The sequence below is a fragment of the Priapulus caudatus genome, unplaced genomic scaffold (assembly GCF_000485595.1).
Source record: "Priapulus caudatus unplaced genomic scaffold, Priapulus_caudatus-5.0.1 Scaffold38, whole genome shotgun sequence".
Taxonomy (NCBI): domain Eukaryota; kingdom Metazoa; phylum Priapulida; class Priapulimorpha; order Priapulimorphida; family Priapulidae; genus Priapulus; species Priapulus caudatus.
Genome location: NW_014577099.1, coordinates 424,054 through 446,366, shown reverse-complemented (window position 1 = coordinate 446,366; position 22,313 = coordinate 424,054). Strand labels below are relative to the sequence as shown.

At 40.7% G+C, this 22,313-nt stretch overlaps 1 protein-coding gene and 1 non-coding gene across 2 annotated transcripts in view; both read left to right on the top strand.

Moving 5' to 3' along the window:
* The window catches only part of LOC106819060 (endoplasmic reticulum-Golgi intermediate compartment protein 3-like), a gene marked incomplete at its 5' end in the record, with an annotated part of 25,687 nt that extends 3,375 nt beyond the window's left edge, over positions 1 to 22,312 (top strand). The window contains 10 exon segments of the mRNA XM_014823724.1: positions 10,303 to 10,334; positions 10,521 to 10,588; positions 10,700 to 10,865; positions 12,186 to 12,243; positions 12,476 to 12,507; positions 12,909 to 13,005; positions 16,570 to 16,634; positions 18,710 to 18,846; positions 19,075 to 19,130; positions 21,362 to 22,312. Of these exon segments, the coding sequence (XP_014679210.1) occupies positions 10,303 to 10,334; positions 10,521 to 10,588; positions 10,700 to 10,865; positions 12,186 to 12,243; positions 12,476 to 12,507; positions 12,909 to 13,005; positions 16,570 to 16,634; positions 18,710 to 18,846; positions 19,075 to 19,130; positions 21,362 to 21,441 (791 nt within the window).
* Trnap-cgg lies at positions 16,108 to 16,179 on the top strand. Its single transcript has one exon. It is a non-coding gene; the product is annotated as a tRNA-Pro (tRNA).
* Position 22,313: the final 1 nt, after the last annotated feature.

Genomic DNA, 22,313 nt, shown 5'->3' with positions numbered 1-22,313 from the left:
ACCGAAAATGTAAATCCTCGGCAGGAAGAATGTTCTCGTCCGTGAAATGTAAAGATCCTCCCCCACGCTGCACCGTACAAGTTCCAGAGGGCACTAAATCCGGATCGCAAATTAATTGAAAAATTAAACAGGATTTAATTACTTTAAGTTAATTTTTTCTCACTTAATTAAATTAATTAAATTTTTCCCCAGCTTTAATTAATCTAATTAATTAATAAAAGAAATTCCAACATTGAGAGAATTCAGGGAATGCTGGCTTGGCGGATGGTTGTGTCTCAAAATCCCGATGGTTCGCTCGAGCTGCTTAAATATGGATAAATTATTTGTCGGACTAAAAATGAAGCAATCTGTTCGCGTAGTTATATGATAGTGCGTTTTAGGGTATAAATAATAATAATTGCCCTGTTGAGTGATTCAGCCCATCTGGTCTTGTAACGTGTAGCAAAATAAGATTACAAATTGGACAATCTTTATCAGAGCGTATGGCACCAGCAAGAGGTTGTGGGGTGTGTGACAAATGGCATGGCCTTTATCAATATTTCGTAGTGTTGATTCGTATAATTCAATTAGTGTTACAAGTTAAATTAAGTATCACTGGTGAACCACATATGTGTCGGGTTTTCAGGAAGAACGTATTTGTTAAGTCCAACCGAGTAACAGTATCGAAGTTGTGATGGCCCCAGTAAAAAGCGTGGATAATATGTTTCGCATGCCATTCCGAAGGTTCGGGCGTGACGTCAGTGTAAGCGTCAGTGTGACGTGCACCACCAGTAAGACCAATGACGCACGCGTATTTATGGAACTCGACGGTGCGTGGCGGTAAACATTCTATGCTCAACCGTTACTGTGATGATTGCTCACACACAGGGCATCTCGGGGGAGCCGGCGGCGGCGCCGACGCCACCTGCGTCACGGCCGCGGTTGCTGGCGGGTCACCGCTAGACTGCGGCGCCGGGTCCGCCGCCGGCCCGGCCCCGGCATATGTATGATACTAGGGCAATTACATAACTCTTCAGCCACCACACGTCAGGGTCAATGGGCCGGCCGGACCGTTTATTTCTTGAAAAGGTGGTGGGCTTCGAAATCCTTCCCAATGCCTGGTTTAAATTTTTTTACATTTTTCTATGTTCTTTTAGTCTTTAAACTCCATTTAAAAACCTATTGTGTGTTAGGTGTTAAAGTGTTAAAAGTGTTAGTATTACGGTGTAATTAAACTGGGTCTAAGTTAGGGTTGTAGCGGGTTAAGGGTTAGAGGCATCAAGGGTTAGAGTTAGGGGTTAACGGTTGGGTTAGGCTGTTAAGGGTTAGCGGATCTTGGTTAGGGTTAGGGTTAGGTTAAAGGTTTCGCCATCCAAAGGTTATGTGCGTGAAGGGTAAAGCCCATCACAGCCAAGCTGCGGTGTAATGCAGTTGCAACAAGCTTCTGTCATGCTTCTCTGTATTGCTTTCCCGGAGATAGGCCGACGTTCCAGTGTCGCCGTGACGTAACACTGAGATCGTCCCGCGCGCAAGACCTGTCGATGGCATGGGAGAAACATATACGCCCACCCGCAGTAAAATCCTAGAGTACTACTATCCGGCCTTTAAGCATAAGCAATATACACTTTAGGCGCATGTTTCTGAAAACGGCTATATGAGCTATCGTATCAAAATTGCACATATAATCATATGATTAAAGGAATACCATAATCACTCGCTAGGTTCTAGGGTTATTTTCAGTTGATTTAGATAAAACTTACGCTACACTTAAAAATTTCATGGTTGTTCAATGCACCGTTAGAAATATTTGAAAAGATGTTTTTAAAACTAACGACTGCAGTTTGATTGACAATCGACGGTGGCGGCCATTCCAAAGCGCAGCTAATCTGAAAATCTGCGGCAATGGGACTTTTCAGCAAGGGCTACAAGCACGCGAGGGTGCTTTCTTAATTTATAAAGTTTAGATGAGCAAGAAGGATTGCAGATAATTTTATAAACCGACAACGATAGTTTCAGTTACTAATATGGATAAAATTTGTCATAAAATGAATAGTCGTTTGGTTTAAAATATAGCATTTTAAGTAATAAATATAATTGCAACTTTTGTGGTTAGACTCCGTCTGTAACTTGCAAAATTTAAATTGGAAATGCGCTGAACTTTTTGCAGGGTGACTAGCACGGATCGAGCGCACGGGTGTCATGTCAGCACCCAAAAATGCGTCAAAATTTCGAAAATTAAATTTTGTTTTTATGACAAACACGTGCAATCGCGTATATTATTACGAATATCATGTAGGTAGGGGCTTAATTTATTTATGCAAATCTACTGTCATAATATGGTCTGCTTAAATTCTAGAAAGAGTATCGCTTTTAAAGGATTCTTTAATTCTAGGCGTTCTTAGAGGATTACTCAGAGTTAATTTAGGTTAACAATTCGCCTACTGAAAAGTTTCATCGGCTTGATGCACCATTCCGAAATATTTTTTTTAATCGTTTTAAAACTCAACGACTGACAATTATCACTTAAGACAACGATGGTGGCGCGACTCAAAGGCGCACGATCTTGAATAAGTTGCGCATGTTAACGACTTTTCAGGCCCAAGGGCTAGCAGACAGAGGTCGTTTTTATATGTATTTTAACAAAAGCAAAATATTGTAACATGGAGATTTAAGTAAAACGAGCATAGTACGTTTCAGTTATATGTATGGAGAAGTTTGTCGCGTAAATATGAAGCAGACGTTCGCGTTAAAATAGCATTTAGGTAATATATAAACATAAGATTGGGCACCTTTGCTGATTAGGGCCCTCGCTCACGTAAACGTGCAAAATATATTGGAAATGCTTGGCAACTGTTCTTCGAGGGTGGAGAAGCAGCACGAGTCGCAGTGGTCATATGAGCCGTTTCATATTTTGTAGGCCGTTGATGTATAATTTAATTATAAGCAAATTAATTTAGTTTTTTTTTTTTTTTTTATTCACCACACCCCATGGTAAACCAAGTACATTGTGGGTATAAGGGACGATATTGTTAATAATCATGTATACAGTAGTATAACATGTGTAATACAGTTGTACTGGCAGTAAAATGCCGGCAGGAGTCAACATATCTCTATAAGTATACTTGGCATTCTTGTGATTTGTATTCAGCAGTTACCTGTTATAAGTGGCATACTGATGGTCATCCTGTTTGTGTCTGAGGCTTAACTACTACGCGTGACGGCACAGCCAAGTAGCATGCGACGCTTTTGTTGACGAGCATTCACGGAGGAATGGAATGACAAAAGCTCGCGGATTACATGGATGTGTACATGTACCCGAGGTCTCACTGTGCCAGTAAGTTATCGAAGTGTAGTATAAAATAGTATTATTTAAAGCAAGAATATAGACACGGCCCCCAGATCAAATTAAATTCTTTTTAACAGAGTTTTGTTCGTATGCTTGAAAAGTTTGTATCTTCGAGCCGCTATAATAGGGACGTATTTAAGCAATTTTACGTACAGCAAGTGCAAATCATAGAGCACAAACCCCGACATTCAATGAGTCAGCGTACGTAAAGCTGGATTCTTGGGACACGCAGGAGAAATACTCATGTTTACATACCAGGGTAATAGACCATAGCTGTTTATTTCTTTTGTATCTTATCTTTTTAATTTTTTTCTGTTTAGGGTTAGGGTTAGGGTTCCTAGGTGTAGAGGTTGTAGGGTTAGGTTCGGGGTAAGGACTAATCCCCCGGCAGCTCTGTGCGGGGTGAGGCGCCACAGTGTGAGGAGTGGTCGGGTCAGTGGTAGGGCCTCCCACTCTAAACGCTTAACCCTAACGTCTAACGCCTAACCCATGAACGCCTATATCCCTAACCTAACCGTAAACGCTACCCTAACCTAACGCGAGATACCCCAACCCACGACTGCCGCTATACAGTGCATCGAACACACAGGGCGCCGGTCGCCCGTCGCTCAATGCGACCAAAACCGTCTGGCTGGGGCGACTAAAAATACCAAAACAAAATATTAACAGGCGCCAAAAATTTTATATCTTTGGGCGAAGTACAAATTCTCTGTTGCGGTCGTTAAACTGAACGCAAACAGCGGCAAAACAAGTGCTCAGAGTTCGATTTATCAGGCAAACTCGCGGGACACGGCTTTCGCTAGTTGTAACCCATCAGTTTGCGCTATTACAATCATCGCACCACGGCAAGCGAGCGAGAAGGAGATGAGCGATTTTGTTCACTGTTATATATACTGAAGATTGTCAGACGTACGCCGTACGAGTGCTCGTAGCCCGACAGCGAGGGACGGGGCCATGAACTTATAACGCAGGCACCGATCGCCTAATAGTAACGCGATCGATCGAAACCACCGCGCGCCGCGTCAAGCGCCGGCGATGCAAAGCCGCCGCATACCGGCGATAGGACGGCTCAATACTGACGGCCTCTCTGTGATTGGTAGAAACCAAGAAGGTAGGCTCGTATAAGCTCCTAGTCTCACTGGATGAGCGTGGGGGATGTGATGTGTGTGCCAATCTGTGTCGATTATTAGTAAAGTTGATTAACGTGGTCAACACTCATGAAGCAAGCGACAGCGTCACGGTTGGGCGGTGGCGTGCGTACGTACCGTGCGTGTGTACGTTACACGCTAGCGGTGCGAATGCGTGGCGTGTGCGATGGTACAAGCAAGGCCACGTGCGTGCGTGCATGCATGCAACAGATATATAGTGCGTAGTGTATGCACGTACCACGTGTGTGGCGTGAGGACGTGTGCGCACGTACACACGTGCGTGCGTGCGTGTGTACCGGTACCACCGATCGGTGCGTGCACGGTGGTGGAGGTAGCGTAAACATGCGGCGTACAGGCGTGCGATGCGTCGTGCGTGTGCTACGTACACGTGCGCGTGTGTACAGTGGTCGCAGGCGTACACGTGCGTTTATTGCGATGCGTGCGTGCAATCGTGCACGCTGTGCGGCGTGCGTTCGTGCGAGGCGTGTGCTGCACCGGTAGCACGTGGCGTAGTGGCGTGCAACAGTACAGCGTGCGTGGATGCGTAGGTGCACGTACCGTGCGTACGGTGCGTAGCGTGCCGTGCCGTAGCGCTGCATGTGCAGCGTGGTCGCGTTGCGTGGTGCGTGCGTGTGTGTGCATGTCACGTGCGTGCGTGCGTGCGTGTGATGTGCACGTAACACGACTACGACGTACGTGGCGTGTGCACGTACACGATGCGTCAGTGCGTGCGTGCGCTGTGGTACGTACACGGGCAGTGGCGTGTGTCGTGTACGTACACGTGCGTGCGTGTGATTGGTGCCACGTGTGGTGCGTGATTGTGCACGTGTAGGCGGTGCGTTATATGTGGGGCACGGTGTGGCACGTAACGAGCGTTGCGTGGCGTGTGCACCGTAGCACGTGCGTGGCGTGGCTGGTGTACGTATAGCGTGGGCTGCCGTGCGATGTGTGCACGTAGGGCGTGCACGTGAACGTGCCTACACGTGCAGAATTTGCGTTGCCTGGTCATAGTGCCACCGTGCGTGCGTGTGTTGATCGCACACGATAAAGACACGTGACGTGCGCTGTGCACGTACACGTGCGTCGGCGTGCGTTGTCGCACGTACCACGTGCGTACCGCCGTGCTTGCTGGCACGTGTGCGTGCGTGCGTGTGCCACAAGTCAACAGCCGTAGCGGGTGGCCAGGTGCACAGGCGTAACAGATTCGGGCGTGCGTGGCGAGTGTGCACGTCCAAGTGCGTTGGCGTGTGCACGTACACGTGCGTGCGTGTGCACGTACACGTGCGTGGCGTGTGCACGTACACCGGCTAACTACGAACACTCGGCTTATAAGCGAAAACAACTGCGCAAGCTGGATGACAAAAGAAGCGTCAAAGGGTGGCCGCCTGTCAGTGTAGTATGGTAATCTATTTATGTTATTTTTAGTTGAGCTAGTAATTTATAATGTTTTCTCATAAAATAATGTAGCTTGCGGGTATGCTGGAGAACACCTGCGAAATTTCGTCGAGTGTTTACGGGGCACCGGTCGTCAGCTCGTGTAAAGTTACGCAAGAGGTTTAGCGTAAATTTTAGCTTTGATTTAAATTGGCAATCCCTAAACGGCCTCGCGCATTGCGCGTACGCCGAATCGTACGCAAATTACTAAATAGCTGTGTTGATGATCCAACTAAAAGGCCTAGGACACACTGTGCGAGGTTTTCTAGCGCGCTGGCCGCTTGCGATGCGATAAATTACGGTGCCCGAGTCGGCGCCGCGGTGTGTGCGGTTACGACGGCAGCGTGATTTGCAGCGATGCCAAATACGCCCGGCTTGAATCGCTCGCATTCAATCATGTTTGATATTTCCGCACGGTTTCCATCGCTGGCGTACAGCGCATGCGCTTGCGCGCAGCCGGCGCAGCAAGGGGTACACGTGCGAAAAATGCCAATGGAAAATTGCTGACCACTTTATCATTTTGGGCCGTAGAATATAAATTTGCGGTGCCCAAAAAAAAAATTTTTGGGATCCACCCCTTCGGCTGGCCCCGAGTGTCTAAGCACTGCCCTACATTGTGGGGCTCGTCCTTCACGCAGAGTGCCGCGGGGATTAGTCCTTTCCGTTTTAGGGTTCAGGAGGTTCACATGCGTGTGTACACATGTGTATCTATGGACCCGAGCGATTCCTCGAGTTGCGCAGGCCACTAAACCGTTTGCTATTTCCGGAAAAATGAAAGTTTTTTCTCACACCCGATACCAGATTGCCTTAAGCTGAGTCACCGGAAAGAGAGCGCGCTAGTACGGCCTATGCCCTGAATTGCGCTGCATTCGTAAGACGGTTTGGTATGTGTGATTTTATCGACTTGTACAATACATTAACGTTCAAACGGAGCTCGTTTGTATCTTGAAAATTCGTTTGTCGCAGCCATTTCGTATCTTCGGGGTTCACTGTATATACTAATATATATAATGATATATTATATTACCAAATTCCGACAAATAACTTGCGTGGCTAGCCGCATATTTCAACATATTTCATATGAGAAAACTTTAGGGTGTAGGGTTATGTAAGTTAGCAAATACGTACAAAAACAGCAGCAGCTATGACAAAACACTATGATCTATGGATTAAACATGAATGTTAATATTTGGATATCAATAGTTATTGCATTAATCCTAATGTTATGTAAAGCAATGTAATAGACTAACACAGATGTTGTTTAGTGTTTTCATGTATTTCCTTATGTATTAGTTTAATGTATACATGTTAGTTTAATCATGAAAAGCATATTTCATTCCAGTTTTTCGAGGTATGCGAGCACGATGGATGCAGCAGGAGAAAACAATGTATACCACAATACTAGCATTACGTGACGCACGAACAATGACGGTTACAAACTGCAGACCACGGCTTGAACCAGGCCTAACCAAGGATCCCAAATGCGAAGACCGACTGAAAAAGAAAGCGTAGATAGGCTTCTGCAATAGAAACCGATTATATAATTGTATCAGACCGGAGTAATGTCATTAATTGTTTACCGAACTGTAGTACGACCACAGCTAGTTACTATCCATGCTGCCATAGCTGACAATAGTAACTAACGCGCAATGAATCGCTGCTCTCTAAATATATCATGGCTATGTTTAAATCAAACAAACACAAATGAGCATTCCTTTCAAAGTATGTATGCCCACCAATTATACTGCAGTTTTCCAACCCTCACAGTCAAAATTTAGGCCAACGTCGTTGTATTTCCTCTGGTTTGTCATGAACTGTTGAAGCCCAGCTTACCAGTCCATTGCTTCCTTTTGACTAGCGCTGATTCATTGTAGCCTTGTTTAGCTGGCATTGGATTTTACGACTCATACCTCGCTATTCTGATAATCCACATACATAACAACTTAATATAAATATTTATATATATATATATATTATAGAGTGCATAAATATTAAACTACAGGCTAAACAGCCACAGTGTGGTGTTAGCTAGTTTAATATTTACGCAGTTGGCTACGCCGTCGCCGTCATCCATTAGCAAAAAGCTCAGCAGCAGATTCCCAAATTCACGCTCACGATTTAGGCTATGCGGCCCTCTTCAAATGGTTGATTTCTACTGGCAGTTATCTATGCTTTTGTTTTTCAGTAAAGTTTCAAAAAACACCATTTTTTGATATAATCACTTAAAGCTCACATATGCACGCATCAAACGCTATTTCTCCCAGTTACTACGACTAGGCAAAATACTGTCGTGTCATGCAATCTATACTAGCCCCCGCCCTATGGCTAAAATAAACTCGTACTTCCTGACCTCATTTCACTGGCGCGGTTGTCTTATACAAAGGTATTTTGAAAATACCTCCTAATGGTTGTTGACGGGAATTCTCCCTCCGATGGTTGTTGACAGTGTCCCCAATACTCCAAGCAACCGTGGCAGCGTGCCGCGGTACAGCGCGTACGGGCGCAGGAAGAGATGAAAAACTGCTGCGTCACGTCACACTTTGATGTTATGGCTTTTTTGAAAACAATTTAAGCGTTGGCGCCTGACTTACCGATATTCGCACCGTCTTTCTTGTTGGGACGCGCACGTCAAATGCGAAAGAACTAGAAGTTTATTTTGTCATACAAGGTAGTGTGATTATGCGCATGACAACGACGAGTATTGCAGTCTAGTACTGGAGAAATGAGCGTTTGGAATTGCCGCATGTGCAAACGCCTTTCAAAGTAAGTAATATCTCTGGTAAAAACTCTATTGTTTATTGTTTTTTACTGCAACAAAATATAGTTGGGTTCACATAAGATAATATGATGATCTAGAAATATATATGAGAAAGAACAGGGGGGCGAGATAATATTATTATACATGATAGATATATATATGATATATATATATATATATATATATAGTATATAGTATATATATATATATATATATCTATAGGCTATATATATAATATGCATGATGATAGATATATGAGAAAGAATGATGATATAGGCGTATGCCTGGAGCTGCGGCGTCCGGTAACGGACGCGTAAGCCACCAGTGTTGTAGTCGAGTCCGCACCCCCACGAGTCTGAGTCCGAGTCCGAGTCGCGCCGTCGAGCTCCGATTCCGAGTCTGAGTCCACATCACCCGAGTCCGAGTCCGAGTCCAGTTTTCGATAAAAAAAAAAGGGAAAAATCACGGAGAAGGGGGAAAAAATCAGGAAAAAATTGGGAAAAAAATCGCAACAGTGCATCATAGACATTCGAAAGTGTATAGAAGTACCGAAGTGATGACGTCACGGTGGCATGACACACGAGCCTGCTGGTTCTACACAATCATATGCTCTGGTAACATTAACTGCGTGTCGTGTTTTGTACCGCGATTGTAACCATCATTATGAGAGTCATATTGGCAGTTTTTATAGATTTCCAAAGGATGGAAGTGAAAAGCAACGCGGAAAAAAAATTAATTGAACCCAAAAAATTTAAAAAAAAAAAAATTTTTTTTCTTGAATTTTTTTTTAAATTCATTAAATATTGTAAGAACGACTTGCTACCGATGCTTTACCGCTGTCTGCAGCGCACACACATCGTGTTTTACGTACGCACAACAGTTGACCCTCTGGCTACCCATGGAGCCAGTGGCTTGTGTGAGAACCAGCCGTACGTTGTCTTGCAACGTGACGTCACACTCGGTACTCTATAGTCAGCCGAAAACACAGAGAACATGAGTCATACGAAATGTGTCAAAGTAACGAGACCATTTGTGTTTTACGAGAATGACACACACGGCTTGTTGAACCAAATGAAAGAGTGCTAGCACCTTCGAAGTTGTAGAAAAAGCGCAAAGGGACGAAGTGACAGCAGATTCAAACCAAAGGGACAAGAATCTTAATCGAGCCATTGAAACCGTTACAGAGATTAGGCGCGTGTTATCTAGACAAACCTAGGAGTTTAGTTTTAAATTCTTGTAAACTGCGTGTTACAATATGTACAGTTGTGTACTATGTATGTAGTAGCCTCGACCCGAGTCATCGAGTCCGGAGGGCTTGAGTCCGAGTCCGAGTCTGAGTCATTGCACTCCGAGGCCAAGACCGAGACCGAGACCAAGGAAAACGGTGTCGAGGCCGGTCTCTAGACTAAGACCGGTCTCGAGACCTACAACAATGGTAGCGACGGCCTAATATTTAATGCACTCAAATATTTAGCAGGGAATTTTCACACAGTGACAGTGTGTGCGCCTACTATTTGATAGACTACTGGCACACAGTGTGTGCCCTACTATTTGATAGACTATCAATGTAATTTTTAGTATACTTGTGAAAATTTATGTCATGTAAAATTGAACGTGTCTGCTTGTTTATCTTTCAGTCATTGGTGACAAGTCTGAAGATATTATTGAGGTATGTACAAAATAACTGCAATTTCACACAAAAAGCAGCGATACTGCTGTGTAAATTTTATCTGTGTAATTGATTTATTCTAATATTATGAATATATATAAAATTAGGTAACACAAGTATATGTAATAACTAAATGTTTACCTTATTTGTCTATAATAATTATGTAAAAAATATCTGTTTTAACAGTCTCTGAAGCTTACCCTAAATACAAGCAGATGTGAAAGTTGCTATGGAGCAGAAACCTATAACGGACAGTAAGTGAATTGTTTTGGTTCATTGAACCTATTCAACTGGCATAGAAACACAGGACATCCATAATACACTAGGTGCTAGAGTTCTAGGTGTTAATGGCAGTTTATGTGTAGGTGCTGTAACACATGTGAGGAAGTGAGAGAAGCTTACAGGAAGAAGGGATGGGCATTCATAACGCCGGCAGAAATAGAGCAGTGCAAGCGAGAGGGTTTCACGGAGAAGCTGGAGAAGCAGCAGAATGAAGGCTGTCATCTCTATGGATATCTGGAAGTTAATAAGGTAATGGATTCATGACATACTGAAGTTATTATCTCTTGATTAAATCGAAAAATTAAACAATTAAAAATTTCATACATGTAGACAAGTTAGGTCTCAATTGTTAGCAGATATATTACTGATTACTCCAGCATAAAAATTGCTAAGTTTGGGCTGCTGTTATAGGGTATAAAACAACAAAAGAACAGCAAACTTGCACCTGGATTCCTAAGGTTTGCAAAATTGAAATATAAGTAATGCTATCACAAAACAAAAGTGTACATGTTTATGTATCGTAAATATTTCTATACTACCATATCTCGACATGTAGACAAAGGCAAGGGTAACACAGTACAGTGTACAGCCTGGCAGTGTCGGCACCAGTCAATAGCATCTCATGAGATTCGAGAATCATGTGCTTATTGATGTAGATATGTGTAAACAAATCTATTTCAAAATGCAGATCAATGCACGTATCGCTGAAAGTGATGTGTGAGTTTTCTAAGACATGTTAGACATAACTGTATACACTTGGTGTTAATAAAATAGTGCCAGTAAGTATCAGAACAGTCAAGAAAATATGAGAACGGTTGGGGAAATGTGAAATTATTGCTTTAAGCTGATGAAACATGGTTCAACATTTGTTGCCAACATCAGCCACCTGCCATGTAATGTTGCATAGAAGCCGTGCTGTTGCAAGAAAAAATGCACTACATATCGCACGACCATGTCGCTGGAAATTGGAAGCGATTCTAAATATTTTTGCTGTTATAGTTGTTGTTAGACTGTATCATGTGAGCCTGAAACAGCTCATTGGAAACAATAGTTTATAATTTCCTCAACTTTCATCAAACATTACGGCCCATCGTTGTCGCTGCAGTGTGTCCTGACCTTTAACTCCAACTGACATTTTCTATATAATAATCATTGGTTTATATATGACCACGAGATACATCTGTGCCCGTGCACAGTTCCATGCTCATATTTAGCCCTAATACAAGTAATAATGAGCGTGAGCAAAAGATTTGGTTAAAACCTAGTAGTATTTCCATTATCTTGTGCTTCCATCATGTGTATTTCCAGCATGTGCTTCCTCTCGACCTACCAAATTAGCTATTACATCTGATTGAAACTATGTTTCGGTTACTCTTTGTCTGTGTCCATTAAAAATTCTTCCTTGCTGTATTGCAGATTTTTTAATCACTATCCCAATGACTAAACTTGAGTCTAAGGTGTAAATTTGTTGCAAGTATTAATTTTTTATCCTATTTCTTTATATTTAATTTGTAACCATGTTTCATATTTAGAAAAGTGTGACACTAGTTTTGACAATTGATTAAACAGGTTGCTGGAAACTTCCATATAGCACCAGGGAAAAGCTTTCAGCAACATCATGTTCATGGTGAGCCAGTAGTGTTTTGAATACTACTGTAATAATTAAGTGCATTATAGCTTATCATATATTATATACGATTTACATAACAAATAATTGAGAATCTGCATTAAAAGGATTAACTGTATATAACAATTGCCACTTATCAATGTACAAAATTAACAAGGCATGTTCTTTGACTTAAATAAATTTATGTGAATGCAAAGTTATTTTAAATGATAAAGATTCTGATTTTTTACAGTTCATGACTTGCAGGCATTTTCAGGTACAAAGGTAAGATAAAGCATGATCTTTCACTTTTAATTAAGTCAGTACAGTGTAACACTGATTATGTAGCACAACAGCAATAATGGTGGGGTTTATGTCAAATTATATGAGATGCGAAAAAACTGTGCAACGTCTCTATGACATAACTGTTCTATAAGAGGAGATTGTCTGCTGTATTCACTGTTGTATCAGCTCTGTATGTTGCTGTAGTAGCTGATGGTTAGAATATGTGCTCTAACAAATCGTAGAGCCTGTATGTAAGAGTCGCTCAATGAAAACCCAAATGTTCTTTATATATGTATATATGTAAAAGTAAATGTCTGAGAACTAGGTTATATGTATAGTAATTTGTACTCTTGCAATAGAAGGATGTGTCCTGTATATATTTTGCTGCCTCTCTGTTGCAGTTTAACATGACCCACTCCATTAAGCACTTTTCCTTCGGTCAGGACTACCCTGGTCTGCAAAACCCACTAGATCACCTGGAAGTCGTGGCTCATAAAGGTAAAATGTTTTTATTTCATCTCTCATAATGAAATAGACCTTGTAGAGTGGCAATAGTGTGTATGCCTCCATCCATCTATCGAGAATAATGCTTCGAAATCTAAATGTGCTGGACCGCTGGTTTCATCTACTATGTTGATAATAATTATGCATCAAGGGTCAAGCTTTAAACAGTCATGCCAGGTCAGAGTTGGTGCCTAAAGGTCAAATGAGAACAACACAATCATTGCACAAATTTAAAGAGCTTCAACAACTTTTCCTATTTGAGATATAATGGCAATTAAAAAATGTATTATGCGTGTATATATGAGTTTAAGGGGTCAAATGTCGTTCTATGGCTTGAAAGGATTTTTATGTGTTCTAACAAACACAGTAAGCAACTAATTTATGCATGTGATGATCTATTCTTTCCATGTATTTATTTAAAGAAATAAGCTTAATGTGGAAGATAACTTTTTACATTAAAACAAAATTTACAACCATTAGGGAGTTGAAACATAATTGTGTGTATTTTATGAAAAGATTTGCAAGCTACAAATACAATTTGGTTCACTGCTGCATGACCATGGATGCAAATGTCAAATGTGTTTAGTTTTATGTGTGTTGATCAGGTATTAGGATGAGCCCAAAAGCAGACTTAAGCAATTGTCTGTCCTATTCACATTCACTGGTATTTATATTTCTGAGAGTAATGAATCTTTAACAACTACTTTTACTGCATGGTACTGTGATACCACACAAAACAAGAGTAATGTGTCCCAGAAAAAAACAATAGCAATATTAAATTCCGTTATGTGTGTCACGTTTTCCACTTCACTTCCATTATATAATTTAAGATGTGTTTCTATGTGTCTCCCCTAATTCAAGCGTAATTATGAATGCAGGGAAACATTTTAAAATAAATATTGATTATTTAATGATGTGACAGAGTGTAGTGATAATGCTGGGAGCGAGAGTGAATTAATTTAAAATAAAATTAGTACCTTATACCCAGAAAATTCTATGCGCAATACGCTAGTTGCAGGAATGTGCACATTCCAGACACAGTTTGCATGTAGGAGTTTCCTCAGGGTGGGAAGGTGTCTGATGGGTTAATGGCACACTTCAAAGCTGGCCTGGTAAACTTTTTATCAAGAGAAACAAACTGATCCTGTGCCCTCAAAAAGAGGAAGTCGTACGAAGAGAGAAACTACAGATCAAGATAATGCATGACACAAATTATAGTAATCACTGGAAAGTAAGATTGAAATATTGTGTTATCTGCTGTAGATTACTACAAAATGTGATTTTAAAACTGAAACCAGTATATTCATATTTCAGTATACAACAATGTATTGTTTTATTAATAGATTGTAACATATACATCACTGATATACATTGTAAATATATTTAACAATGTATTATATAACAGTAACAGTATACTTAATGATACAAAATACATTGTAAATATATTTAACAATGTATTATATTTCACTTCAGTATAATAACAAAGGTAGGTAGCCGGGTGCTGAAGTCGTTTTCTGTGTGCCGTTAGACTGCACTGTTTAACCTGTGTTGCGTGGGCTGGTGACAGTAGCGATCGACTCTGTAGTTGAGTCAATGCTTGGTAGCTCATGGTTTTACTGATTGTGTCTCAATGCTTTTCTCTTATACTCATAATTCTCTTTTTACCAAGCATCTTAAATCGTTACACGTGGATTTTTAGTTATGTATAGCAGAATTTTCAGAGTCACATGGACTCCTGCTGATGTCATTTCAGGAAGTCCAACAATCGTATCGAAATGAACCAGAATGTTACCGATTTCCTTATGTTTCCAATGCGAACAAGTGGGAATAATTGTAATTTCGAGGATATTGTGACATGATGGTTTAATTATCAACTTTTCCCCATATTTTTCTTGAAGTAGGTGTTAATAAGGGCAGGCACCTTTAATAATTCATTTAAAGAAAGTCGTCGTGTTACGTCTGTGCAGATATTTTGGGATATTAGGATCCACAAAATAGGAGCAATGTCTTGTGTCTTTAATATAGGCAATTAATGTTCACGCCGTCTTTCCACAAACCTCAGACTGGTGCCCATATTATTAAAGGCATACTAGGCCCATTGATTATGCAATGTTGACGAATGCTAAAGTAACTCGCACCTTGTGTAGTTAATAAGTACATAACCTTATAGCCAAACGCGTATTAGTTTGTCCAATATCACTGCTGGTTACATTACAAGCAAGACTTGAAATCGGTTGTTGATATTTATTTACGTGCCGTAAATGTCATCCAGGAGTCAATTGATGACGTAAACATTTGTGCGGCCCATATGTTTTGGACGCCAGATGAAATGTAGGTGTCAGCGGTGTAACCACGGCCACAGACTAAACATGGAAATGGAGTAAAACACGAGTACTAATCACGGACGCACATGGACAGCCCTGACAAAAAGTTCCTTATCACAGGCGTCCGTGTTTACGAAATCACTGATGATAGCATTGCGTACGGCCGAGCATGCGTGCGAAAATGTCCGGTGCACTATAAATCTGCATCACACCCGCTTCGCCGGCAGCGGTTTGAAACTGTAAACAACTGATTTTTTGGACTGCGGATTTCAATTAGACATCTTAGGTATTCTTAGTAACCAGCATATTGGACAAACTAATACTCGTTTGGATGTAATAAGGTTATGTAATTATTAACTACACAAGGTGCCAGTTATTCTAGCATTCGTCAACATTGCATAATCAATGGGCCTAGTATGCCTTTAATACTTCATGTGCTATTGCTATTAGACGAGTGACATGTAGTGACTGCAGTCAGGGCGCGTAGGCAATATTGATACTGTGTACGTGTTCTGAGGCAATACACCGTCATTGGATGGTAGCGCCACCAGGTGGATGAATGATTCATACTGTGCGCCCAGGCAAAGTATAAATTCGTGACGAAATCGGAAGCTCAATTTTAAAGCCAACATCACATTAGTTATAACCTGCGGTCGTTCTATGCTTTATATGACATGTTAAAATTACATAAAACGATCCTTAACAAAAACTGGTTTGTGAATATGTTGATCATATGACAAGAAAGAATAATGAATATCCTTATTTGTGATTTGGCTCAGTGGTCTAGGGGTATGATTCTCGCTTCGGGTGCGAGAGGTCCCGGGTTCAAATCCCGGCTGAGCCCGCTATTTTTGCATACGCAGCGCGAAGGTTACTTTAAATTTCCATTTCATTCCCTTATAAATCTATTTCTGTACTGTGATATATGCCATTTTATTACGATGTTTAGTATAACAATGTAATTTACAGTGAAATAGGGTGTATATAATATTCATAACATAATGAGTGAATAATAATAGATTATTTTTATTATTCACTCCTGATAATATATATACATATAAAACCTATGTTTTTAATCCATTGTTGAAAAATATTCCATAAAATGTTTCATAAATGTTCATATAAATTTATTTTCAATATATTATATTGATTCAAAATAGTGGCTACAACTGCTAATTCTGTGTGTAATGTGTAATTGTAATAAATCATGTATTATTATAATTCTTTATTCCAGATCAAATGATGTTTCAATATTTTGTGAAGATTGTGCCGACAACATATTTAAATCTGGATGAAAAAGTATGTTGAAAAAGTATATATATATATTTATTTATTTATATGCGTGCTTGTACAACGTATGAAGGAACCTGGTGGGGAATCCCTGTAGCATAGTAGACTACTGTATAAGCTGTATATTTCGCGGTGGTTTAATTTTCGCGAATTTCGCGAATGCATCCCCTACCGTGAAAATAAAAACACGCGAATAGTTCATACTGAATAATACCGAATAATTCATAATTCACCGACCGCAAAATTAACCACTTGCAAAAATTGTCTGTCAAGTCTGAATTCGCCAAAATATCTGTACTCAGAAAATACGGCTTATACAGTACGTTGTAGAAAGTGGTATGATAAAAAAATTCCCCTAGCTGGTAAAATATATATGTTGGGATTTAGCCCACCTCTCTAAAATCAAACTAACCTTGTCATAGTGTGGTCAGATAAGGCCGTTTATCAAATGCAAACTATCCCTCAAGCAACATTCGCAGTCATATTTAATACCCCATACAGAGAGACTACAAAATTGATCTTCTAGCCCAGACTAAATTTTTCCAGTGTTTACATTCTGTCTAGGGCTAAATACACACAAGTCCTAACTAGTAGACGGTACAGACTGCAAAATTTTAATGCTATATCAAACCAGTCCAAGCCAGGCTCGTGGTACGCTTGCTAAATCACAGCATACAGACACAAAATACACAGCAGAAGCTACTGGGGCTGATAGGGTCTATGTCCCCCAGGGTACTATCGGAGGGTACCCTGGGTACGGTTCGACATATCGGAACGCACCCTGGTAACTATCTGATATGCTGGATCGTACCTCGCCTACTCCACTAACGAGTCTAGGGAGTCGCCTACGCCTACTCCCTACCCCTAACCCTAACCCTAACCTTAACCCTAACCATATCAGATAGTTACCAGGGTACGTTCCGATATATCGAACCGTACCCAGGGTACCCTCCGATAGTACCCTGGGGGACATAGACCCTATGAGCGCTACTGGGCGTATTATTGAATATGGGTATTCCGATTATCCTGGCATGCCCTGGTAAACGCAATGAGGTGGGCCATGCCCGCGTTATCCCAAAAGTTATCCTGTACGTTGTTATCTGGGGCTAAACTGTGTGGGTAAGTAAACCAGACCAGATGTGGGGTAAATTTCTATATGAACATGCGCATAGCCTTGTTTGAGTACCTATATATTAAAAGTAAAAACGCAACTGGAATTGTCTGCAATTTCATTTTTGATCTGCAACTCACTATAGTGTATACTAATATAGCATAAACAACTTGGTTCATATAATGGCAAATGCATGCAGTCCTTGGGATGACAAAGAGGTAAAGAATCTTACTGCAATGTGGTCAAAAGAATCTACACAAAGGGTATAGGAAGGCACACATAAAAATGTGCATATTTGTACTTCTATTGCTGATAAAAGATACTGCTGTGTATTTGGTAATCTGTTAATATTCTTCTTTTGCTGTTATTACAGCTGTTGCTTTTTCTGCAATTTCTGTCTGCTATGAGACGTTACATGCTAAACTAAGCATGCGCAGCCAACTCATGCTACCTCAACCCGGTTTGTTGAGTGTTGTTTGTACGCTGCGAATTAGCGCGCGTCTGGCCAGGGACTGACCCAGAAAAGTTAAACGTAGGATCAAATTTTACAGTCTGTACAGGGTGTTAATTGTAATTAAACTGAAATAGTATTGGCACTAGTGAGCGAGCGAGCACTAAATTTCCCACTCGGTTCTTTCACACTTCACTGCTGAGTATTCAGGTTCAGAGCTAGTATATTGATTAGTCAGACCTGTCCCATGCTCCACTTACCTTTTTGCTACTGGAGGCCTTATTAATAGTACATGGCTAAATTTTCTGCAGTTGTAATAGAGAAAAGTGCCTTGAATTTTAAAAATGTATATGTCGATCATGTAATATTAAATGCTTCAAACATATATGTGAAGACAATATAAATTCTTCTTGTCTCATGCAGATGTGATGCAGCTCGCAAATGTTAGCGAGCATGTCTTGTATCCAGTGAAGGATTTAATCGATTTAAAATCTTACGTTATATTTCACTTTATCCCAAAAGGTTTTGTACACAAATCAGTACTCAATTACGACCAATTCTAAAGTAGTATCAGCAACGAGTGGGGACCAGGGGCTACCTGGAATGTTCATGATGTATGAGCTCTCACCTATGATGGTTAAATACACAGAGCAAAAAAGGTAATGATAATTTTATTCGTATTCTTTTTAGTAGTATCTCATCAGAAGTGAATAAATAAAATAAAATCTGTTTTTATTTATTCCTAATCTCTTGCACTTGCTTTTATATGACATTAAATTATTCTTGTTGATATCATCTCCAGACGCTTGTCTTATATGAATCAAAAGTTGGGTTTTGGGCAGCTCATTACAGTGTAATTGTTATATAACTGTTGTTATCTGTTTCAGGTCATTCTTCCATTTTCTCACAGGAGTTTGTGCAATCATTGGAGGAGTGTTCACAGGTATGTAGCTCTTATATCATTACCATGTTCATAAATACCCTAACTGTTCGACTCTACCAGACTTTTTAACCAACAACAAATTGCTGCTAGACATTTAAAATGTTTATGTTGTATACGTCTACAGACTGGTTCCGAAATGCATAGAATTTCAACTCGGTTGCAAATTCATGTCGCTATATTTGGCTCATGATAACATGGTAAGAGGCTCATGGAACATGGTAAGAGGCTCATGGAACATGGTAAGAGGATGCTTGGAGAATATCCTAACATTTGCAATGTCACCAATATAAACGACTTCACCCTTTGCACTTTATATTCTTGATATATGGTTGCAATGAGAAAAGCCATCTTCTGTGCAACAATCAAAGATCAGGCTCTCGTTGGGAACGATGGACATATTGTTTTGAGAACTGTCTGGTAGCTAGCAAACGCAGACGTTGCAGTTGATAAACAAAAGAAAGCCTTACTTCTACCTGTTGCCCGGTGAAGAAGGGTTTGATCCTAGTGAAGCACTTGGAGTGATAGATAGTGACACCTATGCCCCGATGAAAGCCGAACTAGACGATTATTTTGCCCCAAAGCAAATTAGGGAATATGACACTTTAGTATTTCGATAGGCTACGCAGCAAACCGGTAAAGCTCTAGATAAATTTCACTCCTGTTTGCAGCCACAAAGAAAAAAATTAGACTTCCATGATAAAAACATAGAGATAAATTCTCAGATCTAACAGAAGTGTTTGGATGGGAAATGAAGATAAAGGGAGTTAATGATACTGACATGACACTATCTGAATTACCTATGTTTGTAACCTTGCTACCGTCAAGGACACGTGAGACAACTATGTTGCACACAAAAGTTACGGTAGAGCCTGTGCAGGTCTATCGTGCGAGGCCGCGTCCTACAACAGGAAAGCATGCTCAGCATGAGGGAAGGCATGACACAAGTGTGGTAAACCCAATCAAAAAACAAATCGAACTAAAATCATTGGGGGGATTGTCAGGGAGTGATTGCCTGGGGGTAATTGTGCTTAGGGTGATTTTGTGTTATGGTGGGGGGAGGGTAGTTGTTCAGGCGTTGCCTTCCTACAGTGATAAGCTAAATGAACTGAGGGTTGAAGAAGGTGTGTTAATATGGGGAATGTGAGTCATTGTTCCAACTTCCACCACAATGCTGTGACCTAATGGTGCAAAAGTTGCATGGAACCCACCCAGGAATTGTGAAGATGAAAGCATTAGCATGCAGCTACGTCTGGTGGCTGGGAATAGACGCTGACAAGAACAGGTGAAAGATTGTGGTATGTGCCAGATCCATCGCCAGTTGCCGCCATCTGTGCCGATACACATGCGAGTGGCCAGGGCAGCCATAACATCACTCATATTAACTATGCAGAACCATTGGATGGACGAATGATTCTTGTCATTGTCGAGGCGAGTAAATATATTGATGCTCCTGTGGTAACAGCTGCAACAACTAGTTCCATACTCACTAAACTCCGGCAGACATTTGTGACCCTATGACTGCCGAGTACGATCGTGTCAGACAATGAACGGCACAGCACATATTTTACCAGTGCGGAATTCAAGAATGTCTGCAAATAAACCGTATTAGGCACATTAAATGTTTGCCCATACCGCCCAGCCTGTGACGGGTTAGCATAGAGGGCCATGCAAACAGTGAAAATGGGACGCAAGCTATCCCAGAGTGACCTGGTGGAGGACCCTCTGCACCGCTTCTTGTCTATGTATCGAGTAACACCACAGGCAACTACAGGCAAAGCACCAGCGGAGTTAGTGTTTAAGAGTATTTAGTGACCAAGAACCAGGCTGGATCTCGTACTGCCGTCCATACAAAACCGAGTGTTTGGCAAGGAAAGTCACGAGCAGCAGTGACATGTAAACCATAACGTGGACCAGACATTTTGTGCAGTCTGATGCAGTGCAGCTTGTCAACTTTCGGGGGACTTTGCAATGGTTGCCGGGGGTGATAGAGAAAAAGCTAGTACCACTGACAGCAGAAGTGAATTTTCAACCTTCAACAAGGGAGCTTGAACTTAATTCCACATTCATTTATAGATATCGCAAGCTCAAATTTATTTCATTTTGTGATGTGTTATGAATGTATGTATTATAATATATGTGTGTGCTCCTCTACTAGCATTTGTAAGCTGTATATTTGAAACCAGTTAGACCAACACCTCCATGTTATAACACGTTTTTCTTGCTTGTTTTAGTGGCAGGCCTGGTAGACGCTTTCATCTTTCATTCTGCGAAAATGATACAGAAGAAAATAGATCTCGGGAAAGCCTCTTGAGGTTCGACATTTGCATAGCAATAAATAGCTTTATGAGAAGATTGTTAAAATTATTGTTATTTGTCCTAAAGCTGGAGTTGCGTTATCTTTTAAGTAAGCTTTGACCAACTATACCAGAATAGGTCACTGGTGAAACTGAGATCTCTAGGTGGTGTAATCACAATTGTTACCAAATCGTCTTCACAGTTAAATCATTTAAATAATTTTGTGTTTGTGATTAGTTTTTACCATTCACACATGATGTGTGCCTTGAGTTTCCGAATATGGTTTCATGTTTGTTTATCAAGGAAAAATGTTAGAGAAAAACGTGTGGTCATTGCTGATCATTTTATACATCTATTTTCTTCTTCTCTTTATTCATCCGACTCCCATATTGGTCACTGAAGCGTTTTTCCTCCGCGAGTATCTATCTTACCTCTATTTTAGAGTTGTATAAATTTGTTATTTACATGCGTAAGAGTTCAATTTTGTGTAAAATTCACTCTAACTGATGACGAAATACACATAATTTTGCTTAGCTGACAAAATTCCAAGCAAATCTTCAAGTAACTGATCTTATCGCGTATTTGGCATCTAGATGTGAAGGATATAGCAAAATTAAACAAACACCCATATAAACAGCTATTGACCGGTACAGATAGATCGATCTTTGGTTAGGTGATTATAATCATCTGTATTGAGCAATGCGGGACTAATCCCACATTCAGTAAAACTTTTCAGTCAATGTCCATCATGTTTGCAAGCTGTGGTGTTTTTATGGATTTTTAGCGGCGAGTTACTGGTGAATTTCGGCTGTTTATATATTTGCTGGACCTTCACCAAAAGTGTTAAAGGATAGACATGGCATGTCATAAATCATATTACAAAGTTAT